Below are 20,632 nucleotides of genomic sequence, written 5' to 3' on the forward strand. Positions count from 1 at the left end.
CATATTAAATTATACGCCAAAATTAAGATGGCATATATAGTGTGTAGGGAAAAGCCAAATTTAAATGCACCAAAATTTAACTAATCTTTTTTAATGCAAAGACACCAAAATTTATTGACGCCAAAATACAGTCAAACCTCGATGTATCGACGTTGAAGGGACCGTCAGAAAAACTTCGAAACATCAAGACTTCGAATTATTCGTGGTTGAAATTAGACCAATTTTTTTATTACCATGACCAACTGTGGTAGTTGTATACATGTCGTCTCCGTTTCGTAAACTTTATAATCATTGTACCACAAGCAAAACAAAATAAAAACAAAGTATGCAATTAATCACATGTATTGCTATCGTTAGCAATTTTAGAATCTACAAAACGTAGATTGTAGATTCTAAAAGATCGATATTCTTGGTTTGATATAGGAGAAACTAATTGCTATCGTCAGCAATACATACGTATATTATAAACAAGACTTACGTGTACTAGGCCTAACCCATGTACAAGTGTTCGTTTGGTGACTATTTAAGCGATGGTTAATATTACGCAATGAATATAAAAACGAAAACACGTTGTAAAAACGAAACTAAAAAGGAGGAACCGAAAGAGCTACAACACCTACAAAATACTTTGATTTAGAATGATCGATTTACTCCAGTATTTATGCCAAAGTTGTGCAATGTAACAGTTTTGAGTATGAGTTACTAATAATGTGGCTCGCTATTTACTGTTCCGTAAATTCTACAAACCGCTACCAATGGCGGCGGCGAACATCAAAAACGACTAACTGTATCTTTGCCATACTAATGATTTAATAACGCAGCTTGTAAAAACAAAGCACCGGGTATCGGCCTGATTAGTGATATTAATTATCTTGATGATATCAAGCTAGCAACACAAGCTGTCATAATCCCTATTGTCCGGCGAAGGGCCGTCGCGAGACAGCTAGGTGCGACAGCATGCCGCGGGGTATCGGCGAACACCTGATCTGTATAGGTAAATTTTTATTCGAATCATCGAGTGTCAGTTACCTATGATTCTATAACAAATGGTCCATGAAAAAAGTTCGATACATCGAGAAATTCGATTCATAAAACTTCGATTCATACATGGGTTAGTTAGTAATGTTATATAGTGAAGAAATTCGGGACCAGACAAAAAGTTCGATACAGCGAGAAATTCGATTCATCGAAGTTCGAATCATCGAGGTTTGACTGTATTCCAATTTACGGTATATGATAGTAATAAACTGAATCAGATGTAATTCAATAAATTGAACAAGCTACATTATATGTAGTATTTCATTAACAAGAAATTCATAATATCAATATACAATATATATATGCATATAAAAACTAAGCTTACTGATCCAGCAGAAAAATCTACAACAATCAAAAAATCTGTATAATAAGTATACAACATTAATAAAAATACAGATTTTGATACTCCTCTCCTTACTGTAAATTTGGTTTTATATATTGCTTGTATTCAGTGTTGATCTGCTCTAGTTAACAGTATAGCTAGAACACCCCCACATCCGCTGCCTCTTATAGCCATGGTAACTAACAGGTCCTCCATTATGTTTCCATGGTAACCATTATTAAACATGCAATTCGTCAAATTATAGATATCCATGACTGAACAGAATTGATCTAGAAGTTATTTGTCATTTCATAAAACCTGTGTATATACCTTGTTACCATGACAACCAAAACTTTTAGAAAAAGAAAACCTGTCATGTATATTTATACATGGTCCACTTACAAAATAACTGTGTAGTTTCATAGAAATTGACCCAGTAGTGAGGAGGTTAATTTGTTTCTACAGACAGACAAGCTGATTATAGCCACTAACGTTGGTGAGGGTGGCTGGGGTACAACAACACTGTTATCTATCAGTCAATGATCAATATCGTACTCAGACATATCTCTTTACATGGCATTTAATGAGTTGTCTCCCTTCCATCATTTGGTATAATATCTGTGTTGAGAGGAGTCTACATATTAGGTAACTTATTGACATATATTGGTGGTAAATAAGACAAGTAATATAAGTCAGCTGATGATACAAGTAACAAACATCTCTCATACTTAACTATATAAACTTTATAATTAATTCATTAAAATAAAACTCAAATACTTCAATAAAGCATATACTGTATACGTACTAATTTCAATTTTATTTTAGCGTTTTTCGCTTTGTCTTTTGAAGAGCTGATTTAGTTTAAATATATTTTATTGCCATATTAGCAACAGAATTGGACACAAGTTAATTCAAACTTACAAACACCCTCTCCTTATAACGCTAAGTAAAAGGGTATTTTGGTATTGAACCATCGAATTGCACTAATTTATATCCATGCTAAAGTAAGTACGTATAAAGTATACCAGACTAGCTATAAGCACAACTTAATCCACAGAATGATGTACATTACAATAACTTTGCAACCTTCCAAAAAACATTAAACAATGAATATCATTTGAATTTTCCAAATGAAATTCAACTTCGTTCTTTAGAATAAAACAATTTAACAAAAGCATTCAGCCAAGCCTGCTAAAATACCCTAACTAATAAATGTACACTAGTGAATGAAGCTTGGTACATAGTCTACATAGATCTTCACAGAGTATTCATTTCAAATGAAATCACATGAATGGATAATTAAGTGTTGAGAACTCCTAATGAGCAACAATGAAAACAAGTTCCGTGATATTTTCATATGGAATAAACACACAGATGTCACTACTGAAGGTAAACCAACTAATTTTCATGGCTTCTTCATGTCTATAGAATGACTTTTTTGCATCAACTTAAATTTGTGATTTCACCGTCTGTTCTACGCATTGTACCTTTGTTTGAAACTTCTTTCACATGAATATAAGTAAACAGTATATAGTAGAAATCTATCATAACCAGCAGAAACTGTAAACACTAATAAACTTCATGTAGACAGGAATTTTTAAAATCTTAACATTATGCAACATGATTATGATGACCTCAATCATATAGAACCAAATCTACAGACCAAACTGTCTTCCCTCTCGCTTTACAAGCTGTTTCTCTTTTATAATTATCTCAAGTCTAGAATGCCTATGTGTCTTTTAATCTGTTGTTGATCCACAGCGACAGTCAGTTCATTGGTCCGCCTCTGTGTCCTTGTTGTCCACAGCGACGGTCAGTTCATTGGTCCGCCTCTGTGTCATTGGTCCGCCTCTGTGTCCTTGTTGTCCACAGCGACGGTCAGTTCATTGGTCCGCCTCTGTGTCCTTGTTGTCCACAGCGACTTTCAGTTCATTGGTCCGCCTCTGTGTCCTTGTTGTCCACAGTGACGGTCAGTTCATTGGTCCGCCTCTGTGTCCTTGTTGTCCACAGCGACGGTCAGTTCATTGGTCCGCCTCTGTGTCCTTGTTGTCCACAGCGACGGTTAGTTCATTGGTCCGCCTCTGTGTCCTTGTTGTCCACGGTGATGGTCAGTTCCACACCCTTACCTGGTGGCCCAGTGCGACCAAGACATTTCTGGACCAAAGGGATGAAGTAAAGCATAAAGCCACTGACTGCTACCACTGACCCACATAACTGGAAAGATACGTCATAACTTCCTGTCGCATCATACAACCAACCTACAACAAAATCCACGATCAGCAAACTTATATAACTAACAAGAGGCCCAGAGGGCTTGTATCGGTCACCTGGTTTGTAATGCCAAGTAATGTTCTGAATACAGGTTCATTGTTTCTTTTCAGAAGGAATTTTAATATTAACCTCTAAATCCCCTATTGGGCCCCACCCTTCCCGCCCCCAGGGGGTCAGAGCCAAAATTTATACAAGTTCTGTTCCCCTTCCCCAAAGGATGTTTATGGCCAAATTTGGTCACAATCCAAGCAAAACTCTAGGACAAGAAGTGATTTATAGGATTTACCTCTATTTCCCCTATTGGGCCCCACCCGTCCTGACCTCGGGGGGCCAGAGTCAAAATTTATACAAGTTCTGTTCCCCTTCCCCCAAGGATGTTTGTGGCCAAATTTGGTTACAATCCATGCAGAACTCTATGACTAGTAGCGATTTAAAGGATTTACCTCTATTTCCCCTATTGGGCCCCGCCCCTCCTGCCCCCGGGGGGTCAGAGCCAAAATTTATACAAGTTCTGTTCCCCTTCCCCAAAGGATGCTTGTGGCCAAATTTGGTTACATTCCATTCAGAACTCTATGACTAGTAGCGATTTAAAGGATTTACCTCTATTTCCCCTATCGGGTCCCGCCCCTCCTGCCCCTGGGGGATCAGAGCCAAAATTTATACAAGTTCTGTTCCCCTTCCCCCAAGGATGTTTGTGGCCAAATTTAGTTACATTCCATTCAGAACTCTATGACTAGTAGCGATTTAAAGGATTTACCTCTATTTCCCCTATTGGGCCCCGCCCCTCCTGCCCCCGGGGGACCAGAGCCAAAATTTATACAAGGTCTGTTCCCCTTACCCCAAGGATGTTTGTGGCCAAATTTGGTTACATTCCATTCAGAACTCTGACTAGTAGCGATTTAAAGGATTTACCTCTATTTCCCTTATTGGGCCCTGCCCCTCCTGCCCCCAGGGGGTCAGAGCCAAAATTTATACAAGTTCTGTTCCCCTTCCCCAAAGGATGCTTGTGGCCAAATTTGGTTACATTCCATTCAGAACTCTATGACTAGTAGCGATTTGAAGGATTTACCTCTATTTCCCCTATTGGGCCCCGCCCCTCCTGCCCCTGGGGCATCAGAGCCAAAATTTATACAAGTTCTGTTCCCCTTCCCCCAAGGATGTTTGTGGCCAAATTTGGTTACATTCCATTCAGAACTCTATGACTAGTAGCGATTTAAAGGATTCACCTCTATTTCCCCTATTGGGCCCCGCCCCTCCTGCCCCCGGGGGACCAGAGCCAAAATTTATACAAGTTCTGTTCCCCTTCCCCCAAGGATGTTTGTGGCCAAATTTGGTTACAATTCATGTAGAACTCTATGACTAGTAGCGATTTAAAGGATTTACCTCTATTTCCCCTATTGGGCCCCGCCCCTCCTGCCCCCGGGGGACCAGAGCCAAAATTTATACAAGTTCTGTTCCCCTTCCCCAAAGGATGTTTGTGGCCAAATTTGGTTACATTCCATTCAGAGCTCTATGACAAGTAGCGATTTAAAGGATTTACCTCTATTACCCCTATTGGGCCCCGCCCCTCCTGCCCCCGGGGGGTCAGAGCCAAAATTTATACAAGTTCTGTTCCCCTTCCCCCAAGGATGTTTGTGGCCAAATTTGGTTACATTCCATTCAGAACTCTATGACTTGTAGCGATTTAAAGGATTTACCTCTATTTCCCCTGAGGGGCTCCGCCCCTCCTGCCCCCGGGGGATCAGAGCCAAAATTTATACAAGTTCTGTTCCCCTTCCCCCAAGGATGTTTGTGGCTAATTTTGGTTACAATCCATGCAGAACTCTAGGACAAGTAGCGATTTAAAGGATTTACCTCTATTACCCCTATTGGGCCCCGCCCCTCCTGCCCCTGGGGGACCAGAGCCAAAATTTATACAAGTTCTGTTTCCCCTCCCCCAAGGATGTTTGTGGTCAAATTTAGTTACAATCAATGCAGAACTCTAGGACAAGTAGTGATTTATAGGATTTACCTCTATTTCCCCTATTGGGCCCCGCCCCTCCTGCCCCGGGGGGGACAGAGCCAAAATTTATTCAAGTTCTGTTCCCCCTCCCCCAAGGATGTTTGTGGCCAAATTTGGTTACAATCCATGCAGAACTCTATGACTAGTAGCGATTTAAAGGAAATGTTGACGGACGGACGGACGGACGGACGGACGGACGACGGACGCCGCGCCATGACATAAGCTCACCGGCCCTTCGGGCCAGGTGAGCTAAAAATGTGTGAAAATGAAAGAATACAATGTTTATATTTTAGCCCACCATCTCACATAAACAATTTTTGCTACCACTATTTCTCAAATAGAAGGCCACCTTTTGGTAACATAACTTTGTACTCGTTATTTCGTTATTTCTAAAACATACCATGCACCTTCATAAAAAGATTCCTCTTAAGCCCTAGTTACGCCTTTGGCATATTCCAACTCATCCAAAATCAAGATGGCCGCTTGTTGTTTGTATATATGTGTTTTTAATGTCAGGGAAGCTTAAAGAACACCAGGCAAAAAATGTGATGGAAGGCTGGAATACCAAAAGAACAAGTTACAAGCCACTGTGTCAGTACTGTCAATATCTGGTAGACATTAAATATGACAAATTCAATCATTACATGTAAATACTTTACCAGCAATTGGTGGGCCTATCAGCGTGGCTACTCCCTGAAACATGAGCAGCAATCCAAAGGAGTTGGTTAGCTTGTCCAAGCCAAGTAAATCCACCAATACTACCGATGTAAGTCCAACGTAAACCCCTACATCAACAACAGTACACATTATAACTACACCCCTACATCAACAACAGTACACATTATAACTACACCCCTACATCAACAACAGTATACATTATAAATCATTATAACGTAACCCCTCAGTACATCAACAACAGTATACATTATAACGTACACTAGCTACTACATCAACAACAGTACACATTATAACTACACCCCTACATCAACAACAGTATACATTATAAATCATTATAACGTAACCCCTCAGTACATCAACAACAGTATACATTATAACGTACACTAGCTACTACATCAACAACAGTATACATTATAATCATTACACCCCTACATCAACAACAGTACACATTATAACTACACCCCTACATCAACAACAGTATACATTATAAATCATTATAACGTAACCCCTCAGTACATCAACAACAGTATACATTATAACGTACACTAGCTACTACATCAACAACAGTACACATTATAACTACACCCCTACATCAACAACAGTATACATTATAAATCATTATAACGTAACCCCTCAGTACATCAACAACAGTATACATTATAACGTACACTAGCTACTACATCAACAACAGTATACATTATAAATCATTATAACGTAACCCCTCAGTACATCAACAACAGTATACATTATAACGTACACTAGCTACTACATCAACAACAGTATACATGTACATTATAAATCATTATAACATTGGGTTTTTTTTCTCACAAATGTTCGGAAACTACTTAGTATCATAGAATCCTAATATTTTAAATTTCTGAGTGAAAAGAACAATAGCTGAATTACCTGACTTCCAATTACATCTACTTTAATCAAATGAGCTGCTTTTTTTTTTTTTTTTTTAAATTAAAACCTTTCAAATGTTTCTTTTTCATATCTTATGACAGAGTCACAATACATTACCCAAGGTTTACACTGACATACAGTAGATTTTATTCATAAATTTTTAAATCTATGTTTGAAAATTTCTTATTTCTTAATGTTCTATAAAAATTGTCTTTCTGCTAATCAATTTATTTGTTTTAATTCGTGCTTGTTGTTAACAATATTAAGTAAAATCAATGTTTTTCTGCTCATTTGTCCGCTAAATAAGCTACATCTTTAGTAAATGCTTTTAGAAAACTTCTTGTCTATTCAACTTATGACTATTCTTCTTAAAATTATAATATCGGAATGAATCATCAATGCATCACCATCACTCATTCACACATATAGACATATAAGTATGTAACATGAAAAGTAAGGGGCAATTTTTGACCTAACAATATCAGTGACAAGCTGGTAGCCTACATACCATATAAATCAGTCAATAAATAGTTACATTTTACAATTACAGTGGAACTGGAATGATACGAACTCGGATAATTCGACAACCAGGCTTAATACGAAGTAATTTGCTAGTCCCGGCCGAATTCCCTCTTTATCTTTGTTTAAAGAACTCGGATAATTCGAATTCGGAAAACTCGAAGAACTTGGATAATAGGAAGTAACTTTTGGGTCCGAATGACAAAAATCATACATAAAATGTTCTTATAACTCGAAATGAGATTTTTTGGACAACGAGTTCGCCGAAAATGCCGATTTTCTTTTTCATAAATGTGCTGTCGAACAGCATTTCAAAATATGTATCTCGGTTTTCTTTTTATAATTTTGCAACTACCATCGGCGATTTTGACATCTCTCTTGTTCACATCATTTTACGACATGGAACTAGTCTAGATCTACCAAGTAAAGATATCGTCAGTAGACATGAGAACTCGCTTAATTCGAACACTCGGATAACTCGAAGTTTTATCTCGGTCCCTTCGAGTTCGTATTAACCGAGTTCCACTGTATCTCTAATGTTGACCTATAGAAGTACATTAGGTCGTAATCAGTCAACACTGTTATCGCTAATAACCTCAATATTATCATATCAAATTGTCTTGACCACTCTTAGATCTAGACTTAAACCATCAGTATACATATATATATAACTATGTAACGACCATTTAGTTCTAGACTTAAACTATCACTATACATATATGTAACTATATAACGACCATTTAGTTCTCAACTTATACCATCATAACAAATGTAACAATCTTTAAGTTCTAGACTAATTAATCTTTGACTGTATCATTTATCTTTGACTGCATAATGTATTTTTGACTGTTTACTTTATCTTTGACTGTATACTTTATCTTTGACTGTATACTTTATCTTTGACTGTATACTTTATCTTTGACTGTATACTTTATCTTTAACTGTATACTTTATCTTTGACTGTATACTTTAACTTTGCCTGTAATACTTTATCTTTGACTGTATAATTTATCTTTGACTGTACACTTTATCTTTGACTGTAATATTTTATCTTTGACTGTATACTTTATCTTTGACAGTATTATTTATCTTTGACTGTATACTTTATCTTTGACAGTATTATTTATCCTTGACTATACTTTATCTTTGACAGTATTATTTATCCTTGACTGTATACTTTATCTTTGACTGTATAATTCATCTTTGATTGTATCCTTTATCTTTGACTGTAAAACTTTATCTTTGACCGTATTATTTATCCTTCACTGTATACTTTATCTTTGATAGCAATATTTATTCTTGACTGTATACTTTATCTTTGACTGTATGATTTATCTTTGACTGTATACTTTATCTTTGACTGTATACTTTATCTTTGATTGTATACTTTATCTTTGACTGTATACTTTATCTTTGACAGTATACTTTATCTTTGATTGTATACTTTATCTTTGACTGTATACTTTAACTTTGACTGCAACACTTTATCTTTGACAGTATAATTTAACTTTGACTGTATACTTTATCGTTGACAGTATTATTTATCCTTGACTGTATACTTTATCTTTGATTGTATACTTTATCTTTAACTGTATACTTTAACTTTGACTGCAATACTTTATCTTTGACAGTATAATTTAACTTTGACTGTATAATTTATCGTTGACAGTATTATTTATCCTTGACTGTATACTTTATCTTTGACTGTATACTTTAACTTTGACTGTAAAACTTTATCTTTGACAGTATAATTTAACTTTGACTGTATAATTTATCTTTGACAGTTTTATTTATCCTTGACTGTATACTTTATCTTTGACTGTATACTTTATCTTTGACAGTATTATTTATCTTTGACTGTATACTTTATTTTTGATTGTATACTTTATCTGTGATTGTATGATTTATCTTTGACTGTATACATTAACTTTGACTGTATAATTTATCTTTCACGGTTTAATTTATCTTTGACTTTATACTTTATCTTTAACTGTATAATTTATCCTTAACGTAAAATTTATCTTTAACAGTATACTTCACTTTGACTGTATACGTTATATTTGACTGTATATTTTAACTTTGACTGTATACTTTATCTTTAAGTGTATACTTTATCTTTGACTGTATCCTTTAACTTTGCCTGTATACTTTATCTTTGACTGTATAATTTATCTTTGACTGTATACTTTATCTTTGACTGTAATACCTTATCTTTGACTGTAATACTTTATCTTAGACAGTATTATTTATCCTTGATTGTATACTTTATCTTTGACTGTATAATTTATCTTTGACTGTATACTTTATCTTTGACTGTATACTTTAACTTTGACTGTAACACTTTATCTTTGACAGTATTATTTATCCTTGACTGTATACTTTATCTTTGACAAGTATTATTTATCCTTTACTCTATACTTTATCTTTGACAGTATTATTTATCCTTGACTGTATACTTTATCTTTGACAAGTATTATTTATCCTTGACTCTATACTTTATCTTTGACAGTATTATTTATCCTTGACTGTATAATTTATCTTTGACTGTATACTGTATCTTTGACTGTATGATTTATCTTTCACTGTATACTTTATCTTTGACTGTATTATTTATCTTTGACTGTATACTTTATCTTTGACTGTATTCTTTAACTTTGACTGTAATACTTTATCTTTGACATTATTATTTATCCTTGACTGTATACTTTATCTCTGACAGTATTATTTATCCTTGACTGTATACTTTATCTTTGTATAATTAATCCTTGACTGTGTAATTTATTTTTGACTGTATAGTTTATCTTTGATTGTATACTTTATCTTTGACTGTATAATTTATCTTTAACTGTATACTTTATCTTTGACTGTATACTTTAACTTTGCCTGTAATACTTTATCTTTGACTGTATAATTTATCTTTGACTGTATACTTTATCTTTGACTGTAATACTTTATCTTTGACTGTAATACTTTATCTTTGACAGTATAATCTATCTTTGACTGTATACTTTATCTTTGACAGTATTATTTATCCTTGACTGTATACTTTATCTTTGACTGTATAATTTATCTTTGACTGTATAATTATCTTTGACTGTATACTTTAACTTTGATTGTAACACTTTATCTTTGACAGTTTTATTTATCTTTGACTGTATACTTTATCTTTAACTGTATACTTTATCTTTGACAGTATAATCTATCTTTGACTGTATACTTTATCTTTGACAGTATTATTTATCCTTGACTGTATACTTTATCTTTGACAGTATTATTCATCCTTGACTGTAAACTTTATCTTTGACTGTATAATTATCTTTGACTGTATACTTTAACTTTGATTGTAACACTTTATCTTTGACAGTATTATTTATCCTTGACTGTATACTTTATCTTTGACAGTAATATTTATCCTTGATTGTATACTTTATCTTTGACTGTATACTTTATCTTTGACTGTATAATTTATCTTTGACTGTATACGTTATCTTTGACTGTATAATTTATCTTTGACTGTGTACGTTATCTTTGACTGTATACTTTAATTTGACTGTTATACTTTATCTTTGACAGTATTATTTATCCTTGGCTGTATACTTTATCTTTGACTGTATGATTTATCTTTGACTGTATACTTTATCTTTGACTGTATTATTCATCTTTGACTGTATACTTTATCTTTGACTGTATTCTTTAACTTTGACTGTAATACTTTATTTTTGACAGTATTATTTATCCTTGACTGTATACTTTATCTTTGACAGTTTTATTTATCCTTGACTGTAAACTTTATCTTTGACAGTATAATTTATCCTTGACTGTATAATTTATCTTTGACTGTATAATTTATCCTTGACTGTATAATTTATTTTTGACTGTATAATTTATCTTTGATTGTATACTTTATCTTTGACTGTATAATTTATCTTTGACTGTATACTTTATCTTTGACTGTATGATTTATCTTTGACTGTATACTTTATCTTTGACTGTATACTTTATCTTTGACTGTATACTTTAACTTTGACTGTAATACTTTATTTTTGACAGTATTATTTATCCTTGACTGTATACTTTATCTCTGACAGTAATATTTATCCTTGACTGTATACTTTATCTTTGACTGTATACTTTATCTTTGACTGTATAATTTATCTTTGACTGTATACGTTATCTTTGACTGTATAATTTATCTTTGACTGTATACGTAATCTTTGACTGTATACTTTAATTTGACTGTAATACTTTATCTTTGACAGTATTATTTATCCTTGACTGTATACTTTATCTTTGACTGTATACTTTATCTTTGACTGTATGATTTATCTTTGACTGTATACTTTATCTTTGACTGTATTATTTATCTTTGACTGTATACTTTATCTTTGACTGTATTCTTTAACTTTGACTGTAATACTTTATTTTTGACAGTATTATTTATCCTTGACTGTATACTTTATCTTTGACAGTTTTATTTATCCTTGACTGTATACTTTATCTTTGACAGTTTTATTTATCCTTGACTGTATAATTTATCTTTGACTGTATAATTTATTCTTGACTGTATAATTTATTTTTGACTGTATAATTTATCTTTGATTGTATACTTTATTTTTGACTGTATAATTTATTTTGACTGTATACTTTATCTTTGACTGTATACTTTAACTTTGACTGTAATACTTTATCTTTGACAGTATTATTTATCCTTGACTGTATACTTTATCCTTGACTGTATACTTTATCTTTGACAGTATAATTTATCTTTGACTGTATACTTTATCTTTGACTGTATGATTTATCTTTGACTGTATACTTTATCTTTGACTGTATAATTTATCTTTGACTGTATACTTTATCTTTGACTGTATACTTTAACTTTGACTGTAATACTTTATTTTTGACAGTATTATTTATCCTTGAATATATACTTTATCTTTGACTATATACTTTAACTTTGACTGTAATACTTTATCTTTGACAGTATAATTTATTCTTGACTGTATACTTTATCTTTGACAGTAATATTTATCCTTGACTGTATACTTTATCTTTGACTGTATAATTTTTCCTTGACTGTATAATTTATCTTCGACTGTATATTTTATCTTTGACTGTATACTTTAACTTTGACTGTATACTTTATCTTTGACAGTATTATTTTTCCTTGACTGTATACTTTATCTTTGACTGTATACTTTAACTTTGACTGTAATACTTTATTTTTGACAGTATAATTTATCTTTGACTGTATACTTTAACTTTGACAGTATAATTTATCTTTGACTGTATACTTTATCTTTGACAGTATTATTTATCTTTGACAGTATAATTTATCTTTGACTGTATACTTTATCTTTGACAGTATTATTTATCCTTGACTGTATACTTTATCTTTGACTGTATAATTTTTCCTTGACTGTATAATTTATCTTCGACTGTAATAATTTATCTTTGACAGTATAATTTATCTTTGACTGTATACTTTATCTTTGACAGTATTATTATTCCTTGACTGTATACTTTATCTTTGACTGTATACTTTAACTTTGACTGTAATAATTTATCTTTGACAGTATAATTTATCTTTGACTGTATACTTTATCTTTGACAGTATTATTTTTCCTTGACTGTATACTTTATCTTTGACTATATACTTTAACTTTGACTGTAATACTTTATCTTTGACAGTATAATTTATCTTTGACTATATACTTTATCTTTGACAGTATAATTTATCTTTGACTATATACTTTATCTTTGACAGTATAATTTATCTTTGACTATATACTTTATCTTTGACAGTAATATTTATCCTTGACTGTATACTTTATCTTTGACTGTATGATTTATCTTTGACTGTATACTTTATCTTTGTATGATTTATCTTTGACTGTATACTTTATCTTTGTATAATTTCTCCTTAACTGGTATATAAAAACAATTGGTAACAAAAGTCAAGAGCTTAGTCCTTATGAATATATTTATACGAGGTCAGCAACCCAGAATGATTCACAATTTCACCATACAATCATATTTGGTTATCTGCCACCAAGGAAATATTTCTTGAACACTATTTCTATTTCAGACAATGATTCTCACACTTGATAAAGGCTTTAAGAGGTTGGAATAGGGAAAACAATATGTATGATAATGAGATTTCTTTTCTTTAGTTTGGAATATATTTTATGAAACTGTAAAAAAATCAATAAACAAAACAAACCCAGCAAAATTTCTCTATTAGAAGTTTCTGGCTATTATTTTGTGCCTACAAAAGTGTCATCACTGTTAGAATTTGTAGGATTAGGTACAGTTTGATTTATAAACAGCTGTTTATGAAATACCTAGGAAATCTCTCGCCATTACCAAGAAACAACAGAGTATATCATATCAAATCAACTATGTGTAAAAAGTCAGTAGCCTGCAGGTTTGTTGCACAGGTTAGATCTTCAACACCACAGGAATTACATGATCTTAGAGATCAAATCTACAGTGACATAATTCATAGAATACCTGAGATGATGAAGACAGTCAAGTATTCTCAGAATTTGTTTTGTTTTCTTATAAACCCTCATACGGAATAAAGGGCCACTATATATATATATACAGTATTTCCAAAATAAAAATGAAAAGTTTATTGATAACAAGTATTAGAATGCCTGTATATAGATTCCATGTGTAGTCAACAGTTAAATCATATTAGGTCTAAAATGAACTGACAGTGTAGAATAAATGATAAACTATTGATTTGTGGGATGTAAACTTTACACAATTAAACTATTTAGATATGTTTCACAGTTACATCTCAAAAATCAAAAGCCAATTTAAAGTACAAAATATATGTTTAAGTAGGCATACATGTATATATGTTACCTTAAAAGATAAATAAAAAAAAAAAAAAAAAATAAGAAAAAAAGCAAATAAGATCTTGAGAGATTAAGAAGTGGATGGGAAAGCTTATACAGTGAAACTTCCCCGAACCCAACATGGTCAGTGCAAAGAATTTATCCCGTTAAGAGAGTGTTCTGTTTAGAGAAGTGAACCAAATATCGATCATTACCATTCAGATTTATTAGATGGGAAGTGGTTTTCTACACTATACTGTAATGCCTGTATGTCAAGTGTTCATTAAAACTGACTGATATTAATTGTTAATGTTATCACAAAACAGAGAATCATATTAGTTGCGTGAATGTTCCTTGGGATGTTCTCGTCTGCACTAGCCAATACATACGGCTGATCGCTTTGGGTTACGTCAGGAATCGGATTAAATATGGTCTAATTGCACAAGGATCAGTCGATGTCGGTCCTTATATGACATGGTCATTTTCTAAAACATGGCTTCCATTTCTTAATACAGATAATTTACATTATCCGACAACTAAATAAATAACCTGTGTGCGGCGCTCAAAATTTAATAAGAAACTTAATTTCTCTTTACTAGATCTGCTTGTTTTCCTACAGTAAACAAACCGTGTGCACGTAGTCACAGGGACCTGGCACAATTTTTTTTAACTAACAGTATGTTCATTTTTCTCTCGGAACACTTCTCGAGTTTAACCACAAGCACAACATTATATAATTTGCATAATGTAGTCACGATATGTAAAGTCGAGAAGCGTTCCGAGATAAAAATGAACATGGCGGTGACAGTTAAAGTAAGTGAGCTACACGATGTTTAAATGGAGTTTCTACAAAGTACGGGTCATGACACCTCCAAAGGAGATTGTGGATGAACACAGTTATGGGTACTGTTTACCACCACAAGCGTAGATTTTGTGATTTTGGCTTGGTTTTTGAGGTGCCCATTAGAGCCGAGGCCACATTTCGACCGGACAGGGAAATGTCTACCTGGCATATTTTTCGTAAATTTCCCCATTCATCAAGCCATAACTTTGTCAATACTTGGCCAATTTTGTTCATCAAGCACTCAATGGAAAGATAAATTATTTCTCTTTAAGGTAAGATATCCGTCAATGTTGTATAGAACCCATTCATTAAAATAATCACGGTTTTAAAAAAATAGGTCCGTTTCTCTCGACCGCCGAGTTCATACCCTTGATACTATAATATATATATATGTATACTATTGGTTAAAAAATTTCGTGCCAGGTCCCTGTGCACGTGGAAGACCTTCGCTAAATATCTAAACAATAGGCATGATTAAATAATTACACCACTATCTCTGGTGTAATTACTGTGAACATATACCTATAGCCTTCACACCTATATACATGACCAAAGACATGGCAATTGTACGTGACAACTATGGACACTGGTACGTGTGTATTTCACAGTTGGTTGATCAATCCTCAATGCAAACTATCGGTGTCCCTCAGGTAAGGCCAGTTTTCAGAAGTGTATGTTAGTTACATTTGATTATTCCGATCTCACAATCGGTCCAGTATTCGGAAGTGGGAGGGATCGGTTTTGGGAAGTTTTATATACTATTAATAAAGAGGAATTCATTCCGTACATGACATCCATGTTTGGTTTCTAGAGGTGATCGGTTTTGAGAAGGTTCAGTTTCGGGAAGTTACACTGTACAAATTCTTATTTTAGATGCAATGACCTTGAGTTTTCATGCCATGATATTTCACTATCTATTGATATATATCTATAATCGGATATATTTATCAAAAGTAAACAAGCTTGTGTAGAGTATATCAATACAGTTATCGCTGCTTACACGACATAATTAACATAAGTGTACCATTTTATTCAGTAATTTAAATAGCATTTTCAGCAGTTATAAATTGTGACTGACTTGTAATGATCATGATTCATTGACTATATATCGCTATGACAATTGTCTTTAAAAAACAATATCATAAATTTTCCTCAAATCCTTTTTTTCCAGCCATCTCTCATCATAATTAATCATTTTGAAATTAGGATAATCTAACATACTAATAACATACTTCTTCTTTCAAAAACCTCTTTAATCAACCATTATGTGGAAAATGTGAATTTCAGAATGTTTTCTTCAAAGCATTAAGATGAAAAAGAATCTGCCAATCAGAAAGTCTGATTTAATATGAAAACAAATCAAATCTAATTATCATAAGATGTTCAAAATTTGGTTTAATTCTCACCAGTTTGACAGACAATGACCAGTACAGCAAATGGTCACCTTGGTCATTTGAACCAGGTGACTTAAATTCAGTCCATCTCTAATATCATAAAATAAAATAAAAAAGTTTACCTATGAATGCTCCAAATATTGCTGCATAACACACGAGGAACTCAAAGCTGTTATGAAGGGGACTGAGAGCCGTGGCTACACCACAAATTGTCAGGGCCGTGTTATATAGCATCAAACGGTTCACCCACTTCTGGTCCGCCATCCACCCAAACACGACTCGACCAATCGTATTAGCTATTCCAATCACCGACACTAGTAATGCTGCATCTGTCTTTGAAATGCCTGATTCTAATGCCCTGTCTGGTAGGTAGATGTATGGCATATTGAAGCCTATACTTGTGAAGAAATTAGACACGACAAACATAAGAAAGATGGGATCCTTCAGCAGAGAGAAATCCAGCATTTGTCTAACGGCATCGCGTACTTCTGGAGACAGATTCAAACATCGGAAGATGTACCAGTCATCCTCATTGGCTACTTGTTCGGGGATGGAGAGAACACTGGTGACATAGAGATCCGGATTAGACTTATACTGAGGAATGTTGATCAAACTGCCACTGTAAAAAATGTCTTTACGAGACAACGGAGTCAGGTGGCTGGCCGACGACATGGTGGAATGTTGACGTCGGAATGTTCCTGAGCGAAGGACAACAGGAGCCACATTACTTGTGGGAGAATGCGGCGGAGACAGAGAATAATCACTGAGTTTATGAAGAGCACCATCACTTCTTACCATTTGAGCTATTCCATTCTCCTCCACTTTTAAACGGGTGAGAATTTTATTGGTATCAAATGCTACCAATGATGATGGAGAGTTTGGCTCAGTGGTTAATGTCACGGACGGAATGCGTAGGGCAGAGTTTTTCTTGCTTTCTCCATTCTCTTTCACTAGAGCCTCTGTTTCACTTTTACCATTTGCTTCAACATCATATTTTGCTTTTGATCTTTTTGAAGGTAATAAAGGCCTAAATAGAATTCCAAAAATGATACAATTAAGAATTATTCCGGCTTCAATAAGAGTAGCACCACGCCAAGTATACTCATCCAGTAGAAACTTGGACAGAGGAGCAAAAATAAACGTCCCCACTCCAGACCCACACACAGCGATTCCTGTCGCAAAGGCACGCTTCTTCTCAAAGTAGTGTCCCACACTGACGATGGCTGGTAAGTACATCAGGCCAAACCCAAGGCCTGCAACAGAATCATCATACTACTGACAGAATAGGAGAAGTAACATAGACTATCATACCCGTCCCATAATATCAACAGATATATTGACATACTGGTAATATTTATACATAGATTGACATACCAGTAATATTTATACATAGATTGACATACTGGTGATATTTATACATAGATTGACATACTGGTAATATTTATACATAGATTGACATACCGGTAATATTTATACATAGATTGAAATACTGGTAATATTTATACACAGACTGACATAACGGTAATATTTATACATAGATTGACATACCGGTAATATTTATACATAGATTGAAATACTGGAAATATTTATTGATAGATTGACATACTGGAAATATTTATATATAGATTGACATACCGGTAATATTTATACATAGATTGACATACTGGTGATATTTATACATAGATTGACATACTGGTAATATTTATACATAGATTGACATACCGGTAATATTTATACATAGATTGACATACTGGTAATATTTATACATAGATTGACATACTGGTAATATTTATACATAGATTGACATACCGGTAATATTTATACATAGATTGAAATACTGGTAATATTTATACATAGATTGACATACTGGTAATATTTATACATAGATTGACATACTGGTAATATTTATACACAGACTGACATACTGGTAATATTTATTGATAGATTGACAATCTGGAAATATTTATAGATAGAATGACATATACTGGTAGTATCTATAGATAAATTGTCATACTGGTAATATTTATACATAGATTGACATACTGTAAATTTTTGTAGATAGAATGACATATACCTGTAGTATATACTTGAAATATTTATTGATATATTGACATACTGGTAATATTTATACATAGATTGAAATACTGGTAATATTTATACATAGATTGACATAACGGTAATATTTATACATGGATTGAAATACTGGTAATATTTATACATAGATTGACATACTGGAAATATTTATTGATAGAATGACAACCCATGTAATAATTTCAATGCATAAAGACTCACCAGACATGATGCCAAATGAGAAATAGAGGTAGTAGATGTTTGGGGCGAAGAGACTTAAGATGAATCCTAGGGAAGCGAGCAAGGCACCAGCTATCGTCACCACTCGGCAACCGTAGCGATTTGTAAGGGCACTTGCTATAGGTCCTGGAATCGAGAACATTATAATGTTAATTGCTTGTGAAATACAACGTAATGTAGACAAATATTGAAACCATCTAACAATTTAAGGTTTAGTTATTATTATCTAGTTATATAGCAATAGCTAAATTGACCCCTTTTGACCCCGCTCCTCAGGCCCTCGGGGGGGTCAGCCCCATCATTTGTACAATTTTGAATCCCCACCCTATAAGGATTCTACCATTGCATTATGAGTGCTATCCCATGCTTAGTTTCAGAGAAGAAATTGTTTATTTGGAAATAGCCAAAATTGACCCTTTTTGACCCTGCCTCTCAGGCCCTCGGGAGGTCAGCCTCATCATTTGTACAACTTTGAATCTCCATCCTATAAGGATACCACCATTGCATTATGAGTGCATATATCCCATGCTCAGTTTCAGAGAAGAAGTTGTTTATATGGAAATAGCCAAATGAACCACTTTTGACCCCGTCCCTCAGGCCCCCGGTTGGTCAGCCCCATCATTTGTACAATTTTGAATCCCCATCCAATAAGGATGCTACCACTGCATTATGAGTGCTATCCCATAATTAAGTTTCAGAGAAGAAGTCGTTAATATGGAAATAGCCAAATTAACCCCTTTTGACCCCGCCCCTCAGGCCCCCAGGGGGTCAGCCCCATCATTTGTACAATTTTAAATTCACACATCCTATAAGGATGCTACCATTGCATTATGAGTGCTATCACATAATTAAGTTTCAGAGAAGAAGTTGTTTCTATTGAAATAGTCTAATTGACCCCTTTTGGCCCTGCCCCATAGGCCCCTGGGGGGTCAGCCCCATCATTTGTACAATTTTGAATCCCCATCCTATAAGGATGCTACCACTGCATTATGAGTGCTACCCCATATTAAGTTTCAGAAAAGAAGTTGTTTCTATTGAAATAGTCTAATTGACCCCTTTTGACCCTGCCCCATAGGCCCCTGGGGGGTCAGCCCCATCATTTGTACAATTTTGAATCCCCACCCTATAAGGATGCTACCATTGCATTATGAGTGTTCGCCTATGCTCAGTTGCAGAGAAGAAATTGTTTATATAGCAATAGCTAAATTGACCCCTTTTGACCCCCCCCCCTCAGGCCCTCGGGGGGTCAGCCCCATCATTACTACCATTTCATTATGAGTGATATTCCATGCTTAGTTTCAGAGAAGAAATTGTTTATATGGAAATAGCCAAATTGACCCCTTCTGACCCCGCCCCTCAGGCCCCCAGGAGGTCAGTCTCATCATTTGTACAATATTGAATCCCCACCCTATAAAGGTACTACTATTGCATTTTGAGTGCTATCCCATGCTTACTTTCAGAGAAGAAGTTGTTTATATGGAAATAGCCAAATTGACAACTTTT

At 34.0% G+C, this 20,632-nt stretch overlaps 1 protein-coding gene across 5 annotated transcripts in view; it reads right to left on the reverse strand.

Moving 5' to 3' along the window:
- Window positions 1-3,203: 3,203 nt before the first annotated feature.
- The window catches only part of LOC138307503 (monocarboxylate transporter 12-like), a 70,518-nt gene continuing 53,089 nt past the window's right edge, over window positions 3,204-20,632 (reverse strand). For all 5 annotated transcript variants that reach the window (XM_069248287.1, XM_069248288.1, XM_069248289.1 and 2 more), the window contains 4 exons: window positions 19,112-19,255; window positions 16,942-18,072; window positions 6,293-6,418; window positions 3,204-3,618 (listed from right to left, as the gene is read on the reverse strand). In XM_069248287.1, coding sequence (XP_069104388.1) covers window positions 3,428-3,618; window positions 6,293-6,418; window positions 16,942-18,072; window positions 19,112-19,255 — 1,592 coding nt within the window. In that variant the 3' untranslated portion in view covers window positions 3,204-3,427. The remainder of the gene's footprint in view (window positions 3,619-6,292; window positions 6,419-16,941; window positions 18,073-19,111; window positions 19,256-20,632) is intronic.

The sequence above is a fragment of the Argopecten irradians genome, chromosome 14, assembly GCF_041381155.1.
Source record: "Argopecten irradians isolate NY chromosome 14, Ai_NY, whole genome shotgun sequence".
NCBI lineage: Eukaryota > Metazoa > Mollusca > Bivalvia > Pectinida > Pectinidae > Argopecten > Argopecten irradians.